The sequence below is a fragment of the Symphalangus syndactylus genome, chromosome 19 (assembly GCF_028878055.3).
Source record: "Symphalangus syndactylus isolate Jambi chromosome 19, NHGRI_mSymSyn1-v2.1_pri, whole genome shotgun sequence".
NCBI lineage: Eukaryota > Metazoa > Chordata > Mammalia > Primates > Hylobatidae > Symphalangus > Symphalangus syndactylus.
Window position 1 is genome coordinate 63,376,201 of NC_072434.2, and position 25,463 is coordinate 63,401,663.

At 37.9% G+C, this 25,463-nt stretch overlaps 1 protein-coding gene across 2 annotated transcripts in view; it reads left to right on the forward strand.

The window, feature by feature from the left end:
* The first annotated feature begins 273 nt into the window (after positions 1-273).
* RRP15 (ribosomal RNA processing 15 homolog) overlaps positions 274-25,463 on the forward strand; it is a 46,451-nt gene continuing 21,261 nt past the window's right edge. The window contains exons 1-4 of one of the 2 annotated variants that reach the window (XM_055233838.2): positions 274-477; positions 17,241-17,515; positions 19,974-20,071; positions 22,379-22,580. In XM_055233838.2, coding sequence (XP_055089813.1) covers positions 339-477; positions 17,241-17,515; positions 19,974-20,071; positions 22,379-22,580 — 714 coding nt within the window. In that variant the 5' untranslated portion in view covers positions 274-338. The remainder of the gene's footprint in view (positions 478-17,240; positions 17,516-19,973; positions 20,072-22,378; positions 22,581-25,463) is intronic. The other variant, XM_055233840.2, reaches the window with a different exon arrangement.

Below are 25,463 nucleotides of genomic sequence, written 5' to 3' on the forward strand. Positions count from 1 at the left end.
CCAACATTAAGGCAGCAGACAAGGGAAGCCGCCGAGGCGAGGAAATCAAAGTGGACCGCGCGGGGCTGGGGCCGCACTGGGGCGGCGGACCAGGGCACAGGCGAGCTAGCGGAGGAGTCGGCTGAGGCCATTCAGCCGCTGATTTTCGTCCTGGAACCGACTTCGCGTAAACACACAGGGCTATTCAGAGCTCTCTCCAAGTCACATTCTGAGGCTCCGGCCCGGAACTCCGGGCTAGACGACCCCGCCCCGGAACCTTGTGTCACCGGCACTAAATGCAGAAGTTCCTCTGGTTGCCACCGGACGCAACTGTCAGGTGACGCTTCCGGCGCGGAAAAATGGCAGCAGCCCCTCCGGATTCACGTGTGAGTGAGGAAGAAAATCTGAAAAAGACCCCAAAGAAGAAGATAAAAATGGTAACCGGAGCCGTAGCGTCGGTGCTGGAAGACGAGGTCACAGACACTTCTGATAGCGAAGGTAGTGTGGTAGGGCTGAGCTTTGGTGTCTGGGAGGAAAAGCGGGGCTGAGTTCGTGTCAAGCAGCGCTTGCGACTTCATTTGCTGCTAGCCACCTGGGTTTTATCTTGGCACCACTTCAGAGGGGCGACTTTGGCTTAGTGAGGAGGCTTGGGGAAGTCCTGTTCAGAGAAGTAACGCTGTCAACTGTAATTTTGAGTTTCCACGTTCTTTTACTAGGTATTTTCAGGGTCACCATTATTAATTATAATAAAATGGGTGAAACACCTGCAGCTACCGAGAAACTTACAGTAGCAAAGGGTGAAAGGAAGAGGGTACTTGAAAACAGGAGAAAAATGGGTCTCATAGGGTGTAAGAAGCAAAAGGTTAAAAGGTAAGAGGAAGAAGGGGGTGTACTTGACTTTTCTTGTGCGGTAGATGTGTGCGTGTTTTAGAGACTAAATAATAGTGAATGAAAGAAGAGGTTGGTGGTTAAGGTCGACTAAAAACTGGTAGCGTTTGATAACTATGTCTCTCCGAGACGCTTGATAATAAAAGGAAGGAACGATGTGTTTTTGAGGCTTTCCACCATGCTGTGTCTGTTGCTCCTCTTTACCATCATTCTTAGCACCAGCTTATTAGGTTACAAGGAATTGCAGGTAATCCTTGACTTCCTACTGCCCAGTTATTGCAACTTTTTACTAGCTGATACCCAAAAAACAGACAGAGCTATTCTTCTATAACGTATTTCTAATTATGTCGGCTGTCTGTTTGAGATGATCCAGTGGCTTCTCATCTCAGTGTATAATATCCAAAATCCTCAGGCTGTATGATTTGGGCCCGGTTGTCTGTCATAGGCCAATCTGCCCCTCACAAACCATTAACTGTAATCGTGCCATACCGGTATGCTTGTGTTTAACACCTTAAACATGCTCCCACACCATGCTTTCTTCATTTGTTGCCTCCACTGCCTAGAATAGGTTTCAAATGCTTGGCATGTCCCTCCCTCACCAGCCTCTGATCCAATGCTTTACCAGAGAGACTTATCCCTGACTACCCTATGTAGTGTACCACCACTACTCTTCTTCCTGCCTTCTTTTCTTCACTTCTTGACTTATTGCCCTGCTTTATTTTTTCTCAACCCTGCCCAAACCATTTGATGTATGTATTTGCTGCTTTCCCAATTGGAATATAAGTTCCATAAAAATAGAGCCTACTGTATCCCCAGTTCCTATTGCCTTGTGGGTCCTTCACAGATATTTAAGTAAATGAATGAATTAACCTGGATTTCCAGGACCAAGAAGAAAGTGTCATATGCTACCGCAATTCCTAGGTAATTAGAGTCTTCATCTCCTGCCACATTGTTAAGGAAAGCAAACTATTTGTTGAGCCAAAATTAGAACTTCTGGTTCTGGTATTTTTTGAACTCATTAGACTAGTTCAAACAGTATTGTTCAAGAAGGGAGGAGTACTATATTTGGAACAAAATGTCAGTACTGCTTACAAATTGGGTTTTTCTTTTTCTTTTTGAGACAGGGTATGCTTTGCCACCCAGGCTAGAGTGCATGGCACAAACAGGGCTCACTGCAACCTTGACCTCCTCCCCCACCGCCCCCTAAAGCAATCCTCTTGCTTCACCTTCCCCAAGTAGCTAGGACTACAGGTGCATACCACTGTACCTGGCTAATTTTTTTTTTTTTTTTTTTTTTTGTAGAGATGGGATTTTGCCATGTTGCCCAGACTTGTCTTGAACTCCTAGGTTCAAGTGATCCACTCTTCTCGGCCTCTCAAAGTGCTGAGATTACAGGTGTGAGCCAGCACACCTGGCCAAATTGGATTTTTCTATTCAAGTACTGGATAATTCCAAGTTGGAACTGTTCTGACTTTTCGGCGTATTATTATAAATGCTGATTAGGTTTTAAGGTTCTCTTGCTGTCATAGATCAGCCACATTATGGGTTAAAAAGGTTTTTGGCCAATATGGAAACCTAATTTATCTAATTCAATTCAGTGAACACTTGTTGTGTTCCCTTAGGTTCCAGTCACCCTCTAGGTGTTGAGGATACAAAGGATGAATAAATTTCTGCATTAAAATTTCAGTTTTAGGAAAGATATTAAACATAGGACTGTAATATAGTTTATTAGTATAATTAAAAGGTAGTTTTCAAGATCATGGTTCAATTTTGGAAAGGTAAGGATGGAGACAGAGAAATTCATATCCTCTGGAACCCAGCCTAGGCATTGCTTACTTATATCTTACATGTATTATTGATAATATACTATGTTATTATATTTTAACATATCTCTCTCCTTATAAAGTTCCCCAAATGTCAAAAGTATGTCTTATGTATTTTCACAGGGTCTTCTTTGCATATTTTAATATTCAGTAAATTGTTTTGTTGAATAAACGTATAAGGTGGCATACTATCTAGGCTTTAGAAGGATGAATAGTTTCCTGGCCTGGGAGTATAGAGGGCAGTTTTCTCAGACGTAAAAGCATATACAGTGGCATGCGGTCTCTTAAAATTCATGGCCTATTTCAGACAAAGTAATCTTCTGTTATGGCTCTAGCTGTTCAGAGAAGTGACTAGAAGTAAAACTGGAAACAATGGTTAAAAGTAGATTATAAAGGGCCTTGTGTATTTGTAGGCAGCAGGGAGCTGTTGAGAACTTTTAAGCAAGATAGTGACAGTTGTTTATAAATATTACTGCCAGATGTATGGTAACTGCCAAAGAGTGCCAGGACAGTTTGTAGGCAATTGCAAAATTCTGTGTTAGGATCTGTACTAGGACACAGCAGTGAAGACAGAGCAGGACCCCACTTGAAATATTTTTCAGAAAGAAATTATTCAATTTTCCAAACAGTCAACTTTCATGTAAGCTTGTAGCACCATAGGTTTTGGGCATACTACACTGTTAGGGGAATTGGATAATAACAATAGTTATACTTTTGGAACTTTCCTATGTGCCTGGTTCTGTTCTGAGTTCTTTATATATATCAGCTCAGAGAATTCTGACAACTCTATGAGATAGATGCTACTATTATCCTTATGTTACATTTAAAAAACTGAGGCACAGAGGCTTATAACTTGCTCACTTCTGTGCATAAGCAGATAAGCAAGTTGGTAAATGATACAACAATTATTGAAGTTTGATTGTAGAGCTTATGCTCTTGACCACTACCTTCGTATGTTTGAGGAATCAGGAGGACATAGATAATTAAAAAAATTATCTGGAAAGTGAAAGTGTGGGGCCTTTGAATCTAAAGAAAGAAAGGATTGGGAACAAGGAGACTTTGGTATGGAGACAAACTTTTCTCCCTCCCACTCAAGATTTCATCACCAAGGGACATTTTTGTGTTCAGATTTCTATAACACTTCCAGTGTTTACAACCAGAGTATTCTTTCCTTCCTTCCTTTCTCCTAAAATCCGTATGTTATTTCTGGAAACAAATTCCCGTGTTCACTCAATTGTGTGAGAGGCACCTGTGATGGTACTACCTTTCAGAGTGACTTTGTGCTAGTTATTTATTATTATCTGCCTCAATTTCCTCATCTACAAAATGAGGATAATAATAATGTCTACTTTAGGATTGTTGTAACAATTAAATGAGTTTATATATGGTAAGCATTTAATATTTGGCACATGGTACCCACTCATAAATATTAGTGATGATGATGTCTCTTCTGACCTAAAAAAACTGCTAGTCCCATCTCTTTTTGCCAAATAAGTTTTCCCACCTTTGGTAACGTGGTATTTGTAAGCTGGAACTCTCCCCAGAAAAGAGGTTTGAATTATTCTAGTAACCCTGTAAGGTAGCTGATGGCATTTCTATTTTACAGATAGGAAAAGAAGCTTGGAAATAGTGCTTCCAATATATCATATTGCTTCCTAGTAGAAAACTGTTACCTCCATAGGTGCAAGATGTTATCTGTTATTCCACTCGTTTTACTCCATAATCTAACCATTAGATCATATATTTTTGGTAAAATTCAAGATCAGTGATAATGATGTTGATAACAATTGATTATGTCTGCTTGGTTGTGCCATAGACACATTTTCTTTGCCAAAGCTGCTTTTGTCTCTAAGAAAGACATTGCCATCTACTCCCATCCAAGCTGGAAACACAAGGGTCATCCTTTACTCTTCCTGTTGCTTCCATATCTATTTGGTTTCATTAATCCATTTATCCTGTTGCCACTACTTTAGTTCTTGCCCACATCTCTCTCTCTCTTTCTCTCTCTCTCTCTCTCTCTTTTGAGATGGAGTTTTGCTCTTGTTGCCCAGGCTGGAGTGCAATGGCATGATCTCAGGTCACCCCCACCTCCACCTCCTGGGTTCAAGCGATTCTTCTGCCTCAGCCTCCCAAGTAGCTGGGATTACAGGCATGCACCACCACACCCAGCTAATTTTGTATTTTTAGTAGAGACAGAGTTTCTCCATGTTGGTCAGGCTGGTCTTGAACTCCTGACCTCAGGTGATCCGCCTACCTTGGCCTCCCAAAGTGCTGGGATTACAGGCATGAGCCACTGTGTCCAGCCTTGCCTGCATCTCTTTGGTTTACGTTAGTTCATAGGGTACCTATCTGTTGGGCCTGTCATTGCAGCCTTACTCCCGTCAGTCTTCTAGGCAATTGCTTCTTAAACCATCAACGTTGAAGAACTATTCTGATTTTTGTTTTTTAATCTCCAATCTGTCATAGACAGGTGTTTTTAAAAAAAAAATCAATGAAAAAGAATAACTGGAAACATGACCACATTGTTGGACATCATGGTAATATCAAGTTACTCTAAAAGTTTATAAAAACTTACTCTCAATTTATGAATTCGCAGTTGATTCTAGTTACAGCAATGTTCAGTAAAGTTGCAGGAAACCCTGAATCCCTGAATTAGTGAACCATTGCTTCTAGAGGAAATACAGTTTTAGGCCTCTGTGAGCCTCTGGTCAGAATATTTTTGTCATTTTATCAATACATAACCTTGTCTTATGTGGATTTTTTGGGGGTTTTTTATTTGTTTGTTTGTTTTTGTTTTTGTTTTTGTTTTTTCTGAAAGAACATCTGGCTCTATTACCCAGGCTGCTGGAGTGCAGTGGTGCAATCTTGGCTCACTGCAACCTCTACTTCTTAGGCTCAAGCCATCCTCTCAGCTCAGCCTCTGGATTAGCTGGGACTATAGGCGTGCACTACCCACACCTGGCTAATTTTTGTATTTTTGGAAGAGATAAGGTTTTGCCATGTTGCTCAGGCTGGTCTTGAACTCATGAACTCAATTGATCTGCCTGCCTTGGCCTCCCAAAGTGCTGGGATTACAGGCATGAGCCACTACACCCAGCCTTATGTGTGTTTTTGTTTGAAGACAAAGAAGAGCTCCACTCTCCACTTGAAATGTTTTTCAGAAAGAAAGTGTTTGATTTTCCTTGGCCACATGCGGGGGCACACATCTGTAATCTCAGCACTTTGGAGGCTGAGGTGGGAGGATTGCTTGAGCCCAGGAGTCTGAGACCAGCCTAGGCAACATAGTGAGACCCCGCCGCTACAAAAAAAATGGAAAAAACTAGCTGGATATGGTGGTGTGTACCTGTAATCCCAGCTACTTGGGAGGCTAAGGTGGGAGGGTTGCTTGAGCCTGGGAGTTTGAGACTGCAGTGAGCTGTGACTGTGCCACTGTACTCCAGCCTGGGTGACACAGCATGACCCTGTCCCCAAAAATAAAAATTTTAGACTGGGCATGGTGGCTCACACCTGTAATCCCAGCACTTTGGGAGGCCAAGGTGGGCAGATCAGTTAAAGTCAGGAATTTGAGACCAGCCTGGCTAACATGGCAAAACCCATCTCTACCAAAAAAAAAAATATACAAAAAATTATCCCAACGTGGTGGTGCATGCCTGTAGTATCAGCTACTTGTGAGGTTAAGGCATGAGAATCCTTTGAACCTGGGAGGCAGAGGTTGCAGTGGGCTGAGATTGTGCCACTGCACTCCAGCCTGGCTGACAGAGTGAGACTCTGTCTCAAAAATGAATAAATAAATTTTAAAAACAAAACTCTGAGATTAAAGAAAAAGGGAAAAAAAAAAAAGAGAGAAATCATTGAATTTTCCTTTTTTTTTGAGATGGAGTCTCGTTTTGTTGCCAGGCTGGAGTACAGTGGTGCGATCTCGGTTCACCACAACCTCTGCCTCCCAGGTTCAACCAATTCTTCTGCCTCAGCCTTCCGAGTAGCTGGGACTATAGGCACGTGCCACCAAGCCCAGCTGATTTTTGTATTTTTAGTAGAGTTGGCCAGGATAGTCTCGATCTCTTGACGTCATGATCCGCCCACCTTGGCCTCCCAAAGTGTTGGGATTACAGGCATGAGCCACCGTGCCCAGCCCCCCACTCCCCACCCCCTTTTTTTTTAAGACAAAGTCTTGGTCTGTTGCCTAGGCTGGAGTGCAGTGGCATAATCAGGGTTCACTGCAGTCTTGACCTCCCGCGCTCAAGCAGTCCTCCCACTTCAGCCTCCTAAGTAGCTAGGACCACAAGTACGTGCCATCATGTCCAGCTAATTTTTCATTTTTTGTGAAGATGGGTCTCACTCTGTTGCCCAGGCTGTTCCCAAACTCCTGGGCTCAAGTGATCCTCCTGCCTCGGCCTCCGGAAGTGTTGGGATTACAAGCATAAGCCACTGCACCCAGCCTTCAATTTTTCAAACAATGAACTTTAATGCAAACTCATAGCACCATACATTTTGGGCATACTATACTGTTAGGGGAAGTGGATAATAATAGTTATATTTAATATACTTTGTTGATTCATTAACGTTTGAACTCATGGCCAATAACGTGCCTGAACAAAGCTTATTCAACACATATTTTCTCTGAAAGGCACATTGCATCCTTGTGTTTAGGGACACTGCACAACCCGTCAGCATTATGCTTGGGGGCCATTTTAAACATTTCTGTAGCCAAGAAAAAGCACAGAAATGGAAAAAATGTGGCACTAAATAGTCTGTAGGAAGAACACCAGTTTACAATGAGAAAGTTGAAACAAGGCAGAGTGTCTCCTTCAGCCTCAGCTAGGAGTGTGCATGTAGGGAGACTCCAACCCTTCACTGCTCTAAGCATGTCAGTGAATGACTGTAAAAAAAGTGCCATGAGTATTGATTTGGGGTTACAAATACATTTTACTGAGTTGGTGAATTCTCAAATACAGAATCCACAAATAACAGTGATTGGCTGAATCTCCTTGTGAACTGGCAACAGTCTGCGTACCCAACCTGTGTGATCTGACCACTGCTTGCCTCTCAGGCTCACATCTTGTCATTCCCTAGATGACTAGGGTCATGGCATTCTGAACTAGTTTCTGGAATACAGTCTGCTCTCTGTCTTTCTAGTCGTGCTTATGGTACTCTATTGGCATACTCTTTTTGTTCTTTACTTTGTCTTAACCAGCTTTTCTCTATCGTTTAGGTTTCAACTTAAATGTCTCCACCACTTTGTCTTTTACAACTTATCCTATCTCTGCAACATAGATAAATAATAAAGGGTCATATATTTTACTTATTATTTTAAAACTATTTTTTCTTATTTTTTTTTAGAGACAGGGTCTTGGTATGTTACCCGTGCTGGTGTGCAGTGTGGCATGATCATAGCTCACTGTAACCTCCAATTCCCATGCTCAAGCAATCCTCCTGCCTCAGCCTTCTAATAATTGGGACCATAGGTGCACACCACCATGCCTGGTCAAAGAGTCCTTTATTTAATAAAGTTAGTAATATAGGTCTGTTGGTTAAAGATGGGACAATTCTTCTTTGGCTTAACTCAGAATTTGCTATTTAATATAAGAAATTGCTCTTTTCCTCTCATGAAATTAAGTATTTCTGTAAAGGTGACCCATGGAGATGGATTTTCTAGTCAGGTAGTTGTATACATGTGGTCTTGGTTAAACTATTAAGTTATCAAAAACTTTTAGATGGTAGTACTGAGAAACTATAAAGGCAGAGGCTTCACGCCTATGAGGAATCAGTGTGTAAATTATAGATATATTTAAAGAGTACTGGCTTGTTTTATCAGGAAACTGAATCAGACACTTATCTTTGAATTTTAACTGGATTATAAAAATTGATAGGGATGTGCCCTCTATTGACATTTGAAAAACTTCCTTTAGTAAGACGCTACTTGAGTTTCATAGAAAACACAGATACAACCCATATGTTGTTTGAATTTTATTTTTCTGGCTTTAATTTCTTTTCACATATTGTATAAGAAAGGTAGAAGAGTGTGCTTTCATGAGAACAAAACTCAAAACTCAAGTGTTGTTTGTTAGACTGCAGAAGTTTCCTCAGTTCCTTGGAGACAGAGACCTTGTCACTGTGATGACAGCTATATCTCAATTTGGCATAGAGCCTGATTCATGGTGTAGTACTTGATATCCATTTATTCATTGAATAAATTGGAAATTTCTCTTAACATGATTTTTTTAGTACTCTTTTCTCATGTACTAGATTATCATGGAGGTAAAATTAGCAGTTATATATATCAACTTGAATAATAGCAAAATGACTAAGATTGAATTTTTGGTGAATTGCAGTACTGTCAGTACGATTTGAAATTTGATCATAGTAAAATTGAAGGGGATCATGAATTAGAGATATACAGCAGGTGAATGTGGAAAAAACACCACTCAGTGTGCTTTTCTCTATTTTCTCACTCAACCACTCAACAGCAACAATCATCACGGAAGACTTCTGTGATTAAATGTGTATGGATTCCTTCCCACACCCTAAGCAAGTAATCAATTCTGCAGTGGATACCACCTGTTTGCTCTCCAATTCATTTCAACATTATCTACCTTCAGGTAGTGTCAGACCCCACAGACTTCATAAGACTGCCCAAACCCTTCAGATACCAGTCCTAAATCCAGACCTCTGGAACTTCTGACCAACTGACTTAAAATTGGGGTTCCCATAATCTTCCCTTTGGGTTTGATTAATTTTCTAGAGCAACTCACAGAACTCAGGGAAACACTTAAGTTTATGGGTTTATTATAAAGCATATTACAAAGGATACAGATGAACAGATGCATAAGGTGAAGTATAGGGTGAAGGGGTGTGGAGCTTCCATGCCCTCTCTGGGTGTGCCGTCCTGTAGGAACCTCCAGGAGTTCAGCTATCCAGAAACTCTCTGAACCCTGTTTTTTTTTAATGTTTTATGGAGACTTCATTACATAAGCATGGTTCATTAAATCATTGAGGTGATCCATTTAACTTTCAGCTTCCCTCCCTTCCCAGAGGTTGGGGAATGGAGCTGAAAGTCCCAAACCTCTAATCCTGTCGTGGTGCATCTGGTGACCAGCCCTGATCCTGAAGCTGCTTTGGGGCTACCAGCCCTCAATCATTAGCATACAAGAAGATACTCCTTTGGAGGTTCCAAGGATTTTAGGAGTTGACCAAATAGATATTTCACAGTATCACAGAAGGTAAAGTGCTACAGTCTGCATTTTAAGTAATATATAAATGACAAATGTTATAGAGGGGAGGGTGATGGCCCTACCTGAGTTATTCATGAGCTACTCAGATTTATTGACTTGATACCTTGTTGGAAATTTAGTTACAATATATACTCGGTTTTTAAGCTTGTAGTCTTAAAACAAAAAAAACCCCAAAACAGAAAAACAGTCTCCCTAGTCAGTAAATCACCTCAGGTGAAAAAATGAGAACAGTGGTTGATGATATCAAGTATGATAAAGGGTAAGATGATAGCCCCTACCTCTGACTTATCCTTGAGCTACTCAGTTTTATGGAAGTTAAGATGCAACTGTAACTAGATTCTTAAGCTTGTAGTCTTGGGACAGGGTGTGGGGGAAGCTTCTGTTGTCTGTAAATCAACCCAGGTTAAAAAAAAAGAAGCCTCGATTGTTACTCGGGGCTGTGATCTGATTGACTCCTCCCTCATGGAATGTGCCCATATGACTAAAATAATAAGGAGGATCATTTCAGGTTTCCCAGGCAGCTAAAAAGCCTGAATTGTTCTTGTTACATATGTGAAAAATGGCCATCTACTTACAACAAAAGACTTGATAACAATTCAGTTTAGAAGGTCCTAGGAGATATCCCTTCATTTTTGATAAACTACAGTGCTGTATTTAAGATATAATAACCTAGCAGATAAATGTGCTTTTCATCAAACTGTAGCTTATAGCCTCCTTTATCATTTAAGTTACTTAAAATAGCAAAGGAACATGCCTAAGAAATGAAGTATATCATAGTCCTACTTGAGCGGTTTAGCGATTTATAAGACAGGCTCAGGAAACAGACTACTTCCAGAGTCTATCTGTTTTGGCTTGCCCAATAGCACATGTAATCACATCTGACAATGTTTTCCCATGGTAGCACTATCATTTTATTTTTGGTTATTTTTATGGAAACCTGGGATGACTTCATTTTTTTCAAAGGTAACTTTTTTTTTTTGAAGTTTTAAAGCATCAATTTTGAATATTCTAAATTTAGTAATTGGCAGGAAAGACCATGTGGCATGAGCAGAACAGATGATTTACAGCTGAACGGGGAGCAGTAGTTTTAGAGAGCCTTGAATAACTAGGGGAATATGTATACTTAGGTAAAATCAGAATGAGGATGGGGAGTAGACTGTTCAGCTTAACTGAGGCTTAGATAGAAATTTTTTAAATTCAAGCTTTATTAAACGATGTTTTAAAATATTTAATGAGTAGCTACATTAGTTCAGTACACATTAGTCCAAATTGAATCTCTGATACAAAACTTTGTAGTGTCTCACAAGTTGACAGCCCCGTTAGCTTTGCCTTTTTGACTTTGAGCATGTTTTTAACTTTAAGCTTCAGAATCATCACCTGTGTAAATACAATAATAAAAGCAACTCATAGAAATGTTGTGAAATGAGCTGGGTGTGGTGGCTTACTCCTGAATCCCAGCACTTTGGAAGGCTGAGGTGGGATGATCATTTGAGCCCAGGAGTTCAAGACCAGCCTGGACAACATAGCGAGACTTCATCTCTACAAAAAATCAGCTGAGCGTGGTGGTGTGTGCCTATAGTCCCAGCTACTTGGGAGGCTGAAAGGAGAGGATTGCATGAGCCTGGGAGATAGGCTGCAGTGAGCTAAGATTGTGCCACTATACTCCAGCCTGGGTGCCAGAGTAAGACCTTGTCTCAAAAAAAAAAAAAAAAAAAAGAAAAGAAGTGTTGTGAAATGATAATACATAAAAAGTGCTTTATAAATAGTGCCTAGATCTAACTACATGTTAGCTAGTTAGTATTATCATTATTTTACTGTACTTTGGAAAGGCTGTAGCACAGACATTGGCCACTCATGAAATAACTAAAAGGTGGCCTGCATGTGATGATTCCCTGGCATACGAGTTATAAACTATAACAAGACTTAGGCAGCACTTTTATAATTGAAGTCACATTTATTTTCCCTCTATTTCTTGACATCAATTTTTAAGCTCTCTTCTCTGTTCCCCAGGTTCTCAGGATCTCTGTCTGTCCTCTGATTACTGATTATCATTTATTTAGTGCCTACTATTGTGCCAGGTCTGTGCTAAGTGCTTTTCATGTGTTATCATATTTAATCATCATAGCAACCCAGTGAAGTAGTTACTGTTTTTATCCCTGTTTTACTGGTAAAGAAACTGAGACACAGAAGGGTTAGGTAACTTGCCCAAAACTATGCTATTAGAAAGTACTGGAATAGGAATATAACACCCCAAGTCTAATTCAGTAATCTGAGCTCTTAACCCCTATGCTATAACTCTCTAGTCATCTAAAGCTTCTCATTTAACACCTCACATGAATTCAAGATTCCCAGTACCAGAGGCATTCCTGCCTTGTTTCTTTCTCCTTCTCTACCACAGCCACATAAAAATTCTCATTGTGTATGTCTGTGAGTGTATGTCTGCATGTGTGTGTGGTGTGTAATCAGCATTTAAGTGGTGCTTACTAAGGGGTAGGCACTCAAAGAACTTTATATATTTTAATTATGAAAACCCAATGAAGTACCATTTTATTCCTATTTTTACAGATGAAGAAACTAAGGCAGAAGACTTAATGTCAGGAAAGCCACTTAGTTAGTGTCTGGAGTTGAAATTGAATCCTGGTAGCCTTACTTCATTGTCCCCTACTAACTGTCCTCAATCATGCTTTTACCGGGAGTTCTGTTTGACTTAGGGCAAATTTTAAAGGTGTGAAGGAAGTTAAAGGTTAACCAATAGGCTTACCACTTTCAGGTGGTATTTACATTTTAAAAGAAAAACTATAATAGAGAATGCTTTTAAAAGTAAGGACTTAAGATAAGTGCTAAGAGAAAAAATTCCAGCTATTTGGCCTTTTATTGGAAGCACACACCTGGAGTATGAACTTTTAAACTACTTGGTTTTAATCTTGGAATTGATGTGTATTGCATTTCTTAGATCATAAATCACGTTTTTATGAAATCTCAATCTTACTTTCTTTATGCCCAATGTTTACCAGCCAATTCTCAAATCTTTTGTTTCAGCCAGTCTCAACTTGGTGTCATTTTATAAATATTTCATCATCTTTAACATTCCCATCCCTTTGGACATGCTGATTTCTTCCGCCTGGAGTGCTAATAATAATATGATTACAATAGTAATTTTGATTTTCATACAGAGCACTGACTCAAATCTAGGATGTGTTTGGTTCTAGGTTCAGTGATCTTGCCATCTGAGCAAATGGCTTGGGTTATGGAATCTTACTTCCTTGGCTTCGTCTTTTCTTTTGTCATTCAAATTCTTGCATTAAGAAACAATTTGAATATCATTTTTGTAAAACTTTCTCTAAGCCATCCCAGATATCCCTGGTCACCCTTTCCTCGCTGTTTCTCTTTAAGAACACCTACAAGTTCTACTGCAATTTGGCTATGTAATTTATCCACCCTACTAAACTCCTGAGTTCTTCAAGGAGAGAAACCTAGATTTAGATTTTTCCTTTGTCCTTTCTTGGCCATCACTCATAAGTGCTCAGTGAATGTTGAGGGACTGTGAGCCTTCTTAAAACTTTATCCCAGGCTAAGGAAAATGGTTCACTTTCCTGCCAGCAGCTAACCATTCATATCTGGGGTCAGAGAATAGATGGCAAGTTTGAAAGGGAGCTGGAGGTTTGGGGGAAAAGGCAGCAGGGGATAAGAAATGCCTTATGACTACCTCAGTACATCAGAGGTTTAGCCCTGCCCTGTTCAATATGGTAGCCTCTAGCCACATGTGATTTAAATTTAAGGTAATTAAAGAAAATAAAAATTCAATTCTTCAGTTGTGCTAGCCACATTCGAAGTGCTAAATAGGCTCTTGTGGCTAGTGGCTACTGAGCAGCTTTAATAGAGAACACTGCCATGATTGGGACTTTTAGTCATTACTTCAATAAGCATCCTTTGTAGTCCTTTAAGTTCCAGATTTTTATAGTAGAATGCAAATTAATGTTTAAGGCAACACACAGGACTTCAAAGGCATTTTTTACTTGTCTGGTGATTTCCGTCTATGCCCTTAGACACCTGGATATATCTGCTTCTGCTGTTACAGATCAGTGAGTGGAAAATTTTTAAAAAACCTCATTTGATTAGGATATAATAATATTTTGAGCCAGTTCTATTTTCTGATTTGCATAGTGATAATCTTTGATATCCTAGAAGTAAATCCTGTTTTTTTAGTATCCTAGGAGACTTCATTACTTTGGCATTTTTGATTTGTTTACATTAAATGTCTTCATTTTCATTGTCAGTGAATGCCTGATTAAAAACTTCTGAGATAGAGCTTCTTTAAGAAAATAATAAAATAAAAACCATGATTTAAGGGAGTTCTTCTGGATTTTTTTTTAATTGGTGGGGTGAGTGCAGGTTGTATAAAATGGTGCTATAAACTTTTCATGGATTTATTGTGTGTTCATATTATGCACGTTGTGGTAGTCAAGCGGAGTAAGAAATGCACCAAAGAAAAATAGCCATGGTTTTGAAGTGGAGAATTGGAGTGGGTTACACCATCAGAAAGTGTTTTGGCTTGCTTTGGCTGCCTTTACAGTACCATTGAAAAACATGAAATCTGCAGCAATTTGTGTGTGAATACATCAGGACAAAACACTAGATGTCAGTGTTGCAGTTTTGACATGTTACCAGGAGATAGTCAAGATTTTTCTGCTTTTAATCGCCAAGATATTTTTTTTATTGACCCAAACTTTTAAGCCATCTTGCCTCCTTACATTTAGTTAAATACTTACTACAGGAAGGACTTTTTCTAAGAATTGTTTATTTTGTTATTAGTGTCTGTGTAATGCTACTAACTCTGAAAAGTAAAACATATGCAATATTAAAATAATACAGCTTTCAGCTAACTATATTCTTCAAACTTTGTTTTCCAGTGTACTTTCCTGGGTACACTGGTCCTAGGAGATGCCTCTTGGGGAAACATTTTGTGGCCCTGGAATAAAATAATTCAGTCTTTTATTGAATTGGTTAATAGTGCTGCCAGCTTTTAATTTAGATACCTTTTTTTTAGTGTTATGGGCAATACTAAGATTCTTATATATTAACTATATTTGTATGTTAAAGCCTAGAGACACAAATGTGTTCAGATTTCTTAAATTGACCCAGCATATAAGATACAGAAAAAGCTTCAAATTAAATGTTTTCATTAATTTTTTTCTCTTAATTAAGAAATATGCAGCTCTATTAGCATGATAGAATTGCAAATGATTTCTTGTCTTTATAACATTTTCTTTTATACTGTTGGCACTTCATGTTTTAAGATCATGCTTTTAAAAAATGTGAAAGTTATTGTTCTTTGTTTTGTAATATTCAATTTTTTGAAGATACTTTATTTTTACTTATGCTCGAGGTTCATTTTTATATAGGCATGTTTTTATTTCCTACTTTCTAATTTGTTATTAATTTTTACTTGAAATGTATTAATGTTTTGCATCATTTTTGTTTCATGAATTTTCAGCACTGAAAAAATAAAGGTATTATGCAAAAATAATGCCCAAATTGCAAGTATTGTAATCACTTGCTAAAAGTCAGATCTTTTTAGGGCTTAAAGTCAAGAGAGTAGAGGGGATCACTCAGAAGGTAATACTTGACTATGCACTGTCTTCCATTTACTTTGGTCATAACCATAAACTGATATATAAAGGCTAAGAGGATGTTTAAAGGCAAATTATGAACATTTTGTTGAAATTATTTACTGAGCCTCGGAGTTGAAGAAAAGATAATTTTGAAGCAACAACAAGACTCAATCAATAGACTTCTCAGAAGGTAGAAGCAGCGGTTATGATTCTGATGCTTGGCTTTGGTAAGGGTAAATGGACCCAGAGCAGCCTCACTGAAATGCTGCAGTGCTTTTGGCATATGGATTGCTTTCTAATCTTCTGCATTTAAGTGAAGGTTCTGATCTGGGTGGGTGGAACAGAATTGAGTAAAGTAAGGAGCAGCAGGAAACCTGCTTATGCCTTAGCCTTTTTCTTCTAGTGTTAAATAGTATTTTATCTTAATGCAAGTATATCAATATTTAAAAAAATACTTAAACTACTAATATTATTACATTTGTATAGGTACTTTGATAGGAAAAGTTTCAGCTAATGGCATTTTCTGTAATAATCTTTTGAGATTCAACTAGTTTTGGAGTCATCCAAAGAAAGTGCAGTTGTTTACCCAAAGACATCACTGCTAAATGGCAGCTGTTTGTATATTACTGAGTTTTCTTCTTTGTTGACTTCTCAGCTTTGTTTGTTAGCTCTTCTTCTGCTAATTAAAAAACACTCCAAGTTACTAAGCTATTGGATGATTGTCTTCTTCCCAAGTATTTCCTAATAAGTTCTGTAGGTTTCTGAAGAACAGAAGCTCTCCAGACGGCTCTGGATCATAGAGATGCATGCATGCAATGCTGGGTGCTTGTGCTCTCCTTGTTAAAGTGCACTTAATTTAATAAGTTGAGAAAGAGCTGCTCAGCGAGTTGATTTGCAAGCCAAGCCACCTTCTGGACTATTGTTTCTGCTAATCTTCCTCATCCATTTGAATTTTAAATGATGAACTAGTTTGCTGGTAACCTGTAGGTGCTTTTTTTGGTGGTTCTGCATGATAAAATTCAATGGTACACTTACACATTTGTATCTTCAATCAGAACTTGGTATTTTCATTCAGTAACTCAGTGCTGCAGTTGAATCTAGTATCTTGGGCACATCGTTAGATAATTTTTTTTCCAAAAATGTTAAAATGCCCAATTTTCTAATGTTATATGCAAATTCTTTTACATGAGGCTGATTTTTAGTTTTAGGCTTTTTTTCTGCGTACAAATTCAGAATTTTAAATATCTGGGACAAATCCCTTAGAAGATTTATTCTCATAATACTGTACCTTTTTCTTATTAAAGTTTTCTGTTACTTGTTTTAATAGCCTTCATAGCCCCTTCCATTAGTTTGGTGACACAATTAAGGTTCGTGTACTTGAATATACCTTGCACCAACTCCATGTCAACATTTGTCACCATTTTGACAGTAGGGACGTGGCAGAGGCTGTTGGATTTGTTTCTGCTGCCTGGGTCCTGGGTTTGGAAGCTGCTGTGACATCCCCTGTATATGTGGCTGGGCTAGGTCTCTGGGAGCTGATGGCAATGGGATAGATGGTCCTATTGCTCTTCATCATTACTGTAGCTGTGGGACTCAGAAAAGTACTCCCTTGCAAAAATGGGGACAGGCAGAGTTCCAGGAAGGGTTCTGGGGGCCTTGGCAGCCTCTGTCTAGGATATTAAAGTTTAATTTGCTTTTACTCTTAGGTTCTATAGGAAGCTGTGGATCAGAAAAGGACCACTTTTATTCTGATGATGACGCAGTGGAAGCTGACAGTGAGGGTGATGCTGAGCCCTGTGACAAAGAAAATGAAAATGATGGAGAATCAAGTGTTGGGACTAATATGGGCTGGGCAGATGCCATGGCTAAAGTCCTCAACAAGAAAACTCCTGAAAGTAAACCTACTATTCTGGTCAAAAATAAGAAGCTGGAAAAGGAAAAAGAAAAGTTAAAGCAAGAAAGACTAGAGAAAATAAAACAGGTGTGTTCCACCAGTTGTCTTGTAGATTAGATTGTTTGTCTAGGCTAGCTCTTATCTTGACCGAACTGTTTCTTGCAGTGTTTGTCCAATTAACGCTCCAGTTTTTAACATGCTTTTTATGTGAAGGTGGATAACTAAGGTTATGTTTAGGAATTTAGTCTCAATTATTCCATTGAGCATGTTCACTTTTTAATCATCTGTGCAAAGGCAAAGTAATAGAAATGTAAACGCTGAGGAAACATCTTTTTAAAATCAAGTAATTATACACATGGTAGTGATTCCTGAGCCAATTTTATTTGTTTTAGTTGTCTGTATGCTGATTTTATTAGGTTGTGAACTAAGAAGCATGTTAGTTACTTTTTTTTTTGCCAAAATTTATTTTACAATACGAATCTGTGACGATGTCGTAACTCAAGGATTGGTTGTAGTTCTGAAAACGGATTATTTCAGTGTTAGATACAAATCAGTGTTGGATGAATTTGAATTCATTATGCTTTTGTTGAACTACTGATGATAGACATTAGACTAGGTATAATCTATTAATTAAAGGCCAAAAGTTGTACATAAATTTGTTGTGTATTATAAAAGCTAAAAATCCATGATAAGGTTTTCATGTCACCTGTACTTGATGATCTCTGTCTAAAATACTTGGTTACTAAAATAAGCATGTTTTTTAATTAAAGAAAAATAACTTTCTACAAATGTACTGGCAGCATAGAAGTACTAATTCCCAAAGTCACTTCGTAGGTAAAAATGAAAGAAACATAGGTTTGAATTGACATATATTTCCTTTTATGTTTACCATCTCCTTATCTTGTTTCAAGATGAATGTTTTCTTTGTTCTTAGTACTGGTTGCTCTGTGTGAAAGGTGGAAATTTTTAAGTATTGCTCTTAGAAACACAGCATACTCTATTGTTAATTCAGTATTCTTATTGTACTTTATTTAAGATAAGTTTTATCTTTAAATCTTATGGATAGCTTTTCAACTGAAAATTTGAATCTTTGTTTATTATCTGGCAAATTCTAGAAGAAACTTCAAAAATATCAGAATCTTTGATTTCCTCTGGTCCCAGAGTTCTAGTGAGGGTAAGAACATTTTGAAGCCAAGTGGAATGAGTCTGTAACTCTTCTCTAGGCCAAAGCTTTGAGTGCTAGAGATGATACTGTCTCCATAATGCATGAAAGCGCATGTATTGATACCAGAAGCAAGACATGGCAGTTACAAATGCTCTTTGTGTGTATTTCTTAAAAGTATATGTAAATTATTATTTCCTAACTTAACTATTATGGTTTTCCAGTATATCAGCTACTTATTTCTAATCATAAATACAAAAATAAATTTCAGAGTTAAAAGTGTTTCGGGATTAAGCATACATATTGTCCTTTGAGTACGGAATATAATTAACTCTTTCAAACTTAAAAGTAAGATTTTTAAAAAAAATTCCTGTCATGATCTGACAGTGAATTTCATGACCACTAAAATGAATTGTCTGGTTAGGAGAAGAATCTATTTCTTTAGAAAGCTATCAGGCTAATCTTTATAGTGAGTGCAAGAATTTGGTTTTACTGTCATTAGACACTTTCATTAATACAAAATGAGAAATAGATGAGTAAAGGCATAGATTAAAAAAAGAAATTTTAATAAAAACGTCTTTATTACTTGTTTTGATGCTTGCCAGCTTCTTGGTGATTAATTCATTATATCATTATATTTGATATTTGGTTAAATGTTGGCCTGGGAAGGAGACATGAACAAGCAGTGTATCAAATCAGATTCCTGGGACCAGGATACTATTTAAAGACGAGTTCAAACTAAATTATGTTACCTAGGGAATTTTCTTATTTCTCACCTCCCCTTCTGCTTCTGTACAGTTTGCTATAGCTTACAACTGATAAACCATATATGGCAAGAATATTGGTCAGATATGCTACGAGAGGAGAAATGGATTTAAATGATTTTGTGCATAGAAAAATAGTCATTGTATAAGTATCTGGATACGATGCTTTCTTTTAAAAGCTGATACATTTTCTTAATAATAATTCTGATGACTGAGGAAGTCATTTTCTGAAAGTAAAGATAAACTTACAATTTTCAAAGAGGGTAGTTTGGAATTCTTCCTTATGCTTCCCTCTGATGATCTGGTGATGATGGCAGAGCAGGCATGTGGCTCCCTCACACCCTATCTTGTACTGCCTGGCCAAATATGCTGGCAGCTCTCCAGGCCCCGCTGTCAGAAGGCCTGACAGAAACTCACTTTGTGCCTCTCGTATGACACGCTGAGTGCTAACCACAGGCTCTCGAAGCTGAACCCCTAAAATTGTGTTTTTTTAAAAGTCCCTGACAAGCTAAGCCAGAATGATTTATTACCTTCACCCTTTCACAGAGTATCATACCAATGTTTGCTGCACTTTCAGAAATATCTAATATTCTTTCACATAACAATATTTATAACGCAGCGTGATAAGAGACTGGAGTGGGAAATGATGTGCAGAGTAAAGCCAGATGTTGTCCAAGACAAAGAGACAGAGAGAAATCTTCAGAGAATTGCAACAAGGTAAGGTAGTGTTTTTGCCCTTTAAAAAATAAGTATACTAAAGCTTTCATAGTGGTTCTATTTTTGACCCAATTTGATTCTTAAGCTCAGCCTTCTCAGAGCCAAGTGATATATATCTAAGCCTGCCTGTTCAACACTGAATTCAACCAAAGATTTTCCAGGTCTCATGAGGCAAGAATATAATGTGCTAAGTGTATATTTGGTAAGAACCTATTTCAGATCATCTTGTTTTTATAGTCACGAGAACTGTGTAATCAGACCTCTTACTGCATTTCTGTTATGATGCTTGTCTAAATTTATGGCACTCGATGATGATTTTTATCTTGCATTATATTTATGGCATAATACATTACACATTATAGCTATTTCGTGCTATCTTTTTACTCTGCTTATTTAATCATTGGCATCAAACATTTACTCGATGCCCTCTGTGTCCAAAGACAAACAGGATATGGTGGCTGCTGGGTGGTCCTTGCCTGGTCATCTGTAGGAATTACAGTCTCTTTGAGAATAGAATTATGTCTGTGTGTTGGGAACATAGAACAGGAGATTGTCTGGGAGAGTTTGAGAAGGCATTACAGAGGAGACAACATTTGGGCTGCTACTAAAGAATGTAGCAGTTATATTTAGCAGAATTACTTTTAAATTCTTGTTGCCTAAATTATTTTGGTCATTTTCTAATCCATCTCGGTGTTACACAGTGTGATAGCATGGTGTGGTGAATAAGGGCATGAGTGATAGAGCCAGACTGCTAGGTTCAAATCATAGTACTGGCTCTTAACTAGCAGTGTGTCCCTGGGCATGCTACTTGATTTCTTTTTGTCTCAGTTTATCTGTAAGTAGAGGATAATATACCTAGCCTATAGGGTTTCTTTGATAATTAAATGGATTAATACATATATAGAACTTAGAAAAGTACAGGCTCAGTACATGAGAGTGAGTGCCTCCTTAAATTTTATGTCATAGGCACCTCCCTTTCCTCACCCTGGTCCTGTCACTACTGTGAAGGGTCTGGAATTTTACTCTCCTTATAAGCTCATAAGCTAGCCTGTTAAAGTTTCCTGGATACTGGTAGAAGACAAGACACTTTGGATCAAAGACAAAGGACTTTATTACTCATAGCAAAAGCAGTAGCAGAGCTTCATGTTCCCACTGTTTCCTTTGTCCCATAGAGGGAGTGCAGGTGTCCCAGATGGATGCCTGCACGTGCAGTATGTTGTGTTATAAGAACTGGAACACTGTGCTTGGGAATCTATCACTTTTATACTGATTGGTAACAAGCCTGCTCTTTGTCTGGGGGGAGATGTTACCTCATCCCTCAAGGTCACTTCCTACAAACACAACCCTGAGAAATGGCCTGGATAAAGAGCAGTCAGGTGCATTCATTCTTGAAAAATCCGGCAACCATATGCAGGGATGCTCAAGGCCCAATAATTATCAGAAGAGGCAGATTGCCTCTTATTAGACCAAGAAAATTCATAGATTACAGAATTTTAGAGCTGGAAGGGATCTTAACGGTCTAAATCAGTGCTATCCAGGAGAAATGAATGTGAGCTACATTCATTTGTAATTTAATATGTAATTTAAAATGTTCTCATAGCCACAATGAGAAGTATAAAATGAAAGAGGTGAAATTAATTTCAATAATATTTTATTTAACTCTGTATTCAAAATATTCATCATGTAGTCAGTATGAAGCAATTGTTAATGATATTTAAGGATTCTATTTTTCATACTGAGTCTTTGAAATCTGGTGTGTATTTTCATTTACAGCACATGGCAATTCAGACCAGTCACATTTCAAGTGCTCACTAGCCACATGTGGCTTGTGGCTCCTGTATTGGATGCTGCAGGTCTTAATTTTCAGAATTTATCTTTGAATGAACTCAAATACAGAACATAGTTTTTAAAATAAGTATTTTTTAAAGTAGGATTTTAAAATGGTTTCATAACACAGGAGTTGCAGATAACATAGCTAAATACTTTTTAAGCTACTCAGGTATTATTTTTCCAATTTACAGATGAAATTGAGATCCAGAAAAATCCTTCTTGGAGTGAAGCACAAAGTTATGTACCAATCCACATTTGTTATCTGTTTAGAAATTTATATTCATTCATTGAAATGTATATTCATTTTTCAGATGTATTTATCAAATGTATTTAACCACTTATCCAGCTCTTTCCTTTGAGTACTTGTTAAATGCTTGCCTCTTTTCTGGACAGTGAAAATACATTTTTCCTATCCTCAGAGTTTGTATTCTAGTGTAATTATTTAATACATCGTTCTGGTTATTTTATATTCTACAGGGGTGTGGTGCAATTATTTAATGCTGTTCAGAAACATCAAAAGAACGTTGATGAAAAGGTTAAGGAAGCTGGAAGTTCTATGAGAAAGCGTGCTAAGTTGATATCAACTGTTTCCAAGAAAGATTTCATCAGTGTTTTGAGAGGGATGGATGGAAGTACAAATGAGACTACTTCAAGCACGAAGAAACCAAAACCCAAACAGGTAAAAACTTTTATATAGGATTCAGTGTATCAGACTTTCAGCTCTAAAACTAGAGTCTTGAGATGGAAAACCAGACTATAGAATTACAGGGTTTTGTTGTTTTTTTTCCTGGATTTTATTAAAATTCCTCCGTGCCCACAACCTTTAGAGATAGGGTTTGCCTCTCTCCTATCTGAAATCCTGCCATTTTGCACATTTTGGAGAATAGACGCCTGTGTGGGCCACAGTTTTAATTTCAGACTTTACCCATAGATGGTATGTAACTTATAAAATATGAAGAGTCAGCGAGTTTTAGGAAATAATGGTAGAAAGTCATTCTTGCATTGAGGCATCTTTAGTGATGTTTGGTTGAGAGATTAAAAGCATAAATACTTTCTATGACCTTTGGCATGAGAACTTTGCTTCTCCAGCCCCCTCAGTAGTTTCTTTTCTTTTTTTTTTTTTTCATGGAGTCTTGCTCCCTGGCCCAGGCTGGAGTGCAGTGGCGCAATCTCGGCTCACTGAAACCTGTGCCTCCCAGGTTCAAGCAATTCTCCTGCCTCAGCCTCCCAATTAGCTGGGATTACAGGCGTGTGCCATCACCTCCGGCTAATTTTTGTATTTTTAGTAGAGACGGGGTTTCACCATGTTGACCAGGCTGGTCTTGAACTTCTCACCTCAGGTGATCCACCCGCCTTGGCCTTCCAGAGTGCTGGGATTCCAGGTGTGAGCCACCGAGCCCAGCCAGTAATTTCTTTTTAATGTACCAGGTGAAAGGTTTTGAGATGTGCTTTAATTTTATAAGGTGTGGGTTTCTGTTGTTGTCGTTTTAAAAAAGCAAAATATGTAGTTGAATCTTGATGGCTTGATTTCTGTTGCCAAAACCAAAGGTACTTTTAATCTGTCAGGAAATGAGAATTTCTGTCATAAATTTTTTTGTTTGGGAAAATAATTGAAACCCGAGCAAGAAGAGCATTTAGGAATTTTGTGCTAGCCTAGGGTTGGAGCATTTTTTAAAGTTTCTTGATGAAGTTGATATTTTACCTAAGTGACAAAAGTTTTTGAATCTACTTGTCTCTTTCTTGAATATCAAAGGGCTCAAATTGTATATCAATATAATAATAGTTCTCACTAGTGCTATTTTAAAGTGTCTATCAGAAGTACTTGTAAATACATGAACACTGTGTTTGGGGATTTATACTTTTTAGTTCAAAAGCCTTAATAGGCTGTATTCTCGCTAGTAACATTTTACTGTAAGTTAGAGAAAGATTCAGCAACATTGGATGAGAAAGAATTAGTGGGATGATGAAGAGACTTATTTTTTTTTCTTTTTCCTATTAGTTTCAAAATAACATTTTATAGAAGCACATACTTTTGCTTTGGGATTATTTCTTTCATGAGTTATGAAAATGCACAACAGATCCTTTCCACTGGCATTGTATTTTTTTCTTACCATTTGCACTTGCCCTTGACTTTCTTTTTTTCTACTTCAGTGATCACAGTATTTGTAAATCTGGGACAAGGTCAAAAATTGCTTGAGACTTAAGCCAAAGTGGTTTTGCTCTAAAAGTAATTTGTTTCTAGAACACCCTGCCCCATGCCATCAATACCCTGACATATTTCTTTCTTTTAAAAATGTGTGTTTTCATTTTGATTGCATATTTATGGAAAAACAGACTCCTTTTTAAAAAATTTTGCTTGAGTTTGCATCTGAATAACTATGAAAGTACTATACTATTTGACATTGGATCAGTTATTGATATAAAACATATTTCTTGGCCGGATGCAGTGGCTCATGCCTGTAATCCCAGCACTTTGGGAGGCCAAGGTGGGTGGATCACGAGGTCAAGAGTTCGAGACCAGGCTGGCCAACATGGTGAAACCCTGTCTCTACTAAAAATACAAAAATTAGCTGGGCATGGTGGCACCCACCTGTAATCCCAGCTACTCAGAAGGCTGAGGCAGGAGAATCGCTTGAACCCGGGAGGTGGAGGGTGCAGTGAGCCGAGATTGTGCCACTGCACTCCAGCCTGGGTGACAGAGCGAGACTCCATCTCAAAAAAAAAAAAAAAAAAAAATATTTATTAAGTGCCTGTTTCTACCAGGTGTTATCCTTGTGTCCTTTAAAATCTTACAATTAAGATGGACAAATGACTTCAAGTAAATAAGTAAGCAAGATTAACTTGATAGTAGGCAAATTCTAAATTAGTATGTCGAGTACATGTTAACATTAGTTACACCAGCTCTAACAAAATGTACATTAAGTGGCTACCCCTGTGTGAAGGGAATTTCAGAGTAACTGTGTACTATTAGAGCATAGATCATTATATCTATGTATGTTACTTGAAATAGGTGAACTTTTAAGGTAGTTGAAGGGAAGGCAGGGTGGCAAAGGTGACCATAGATTTGATATGCCAAAGTGCTATTCAGAAATGAATCATTGATGAATGAGCTAAATAAAGGAAGAGATTAAGAAAGTAGAAAGTAATATTTGCCATTTTTTTCTTATATTTAACCTTGTCCTAGCACCATAGCTATTGTACTCTTTCCTCATAGATGTTTCTTCTCTTATCATAGAATGGAACAAAAGAAATCTTATTGTTGTCCCTTCCCTGGGCTGTAATGATATTCAGAGCACAGATTTTTAAATTCAATATTCCTAATATTGTGAAGTCTCTAAAATTAGAGGCCACCCACATATAAACTAGATTCACTGGCAACTATCAGGATTACCAATTTGGAAACATCTTCATTTTAATGACTTCAATTCTTTTTCCCAGTTATATGTGTTGTTCAGTTTTGATGTTAAAGTCTTATGTTCAATAATCAAAAGAGGCAGGAGTTTTATATTAAATATGGATATAATTGTAATAATATAACATAGGTTATATACATTGAGCCCAT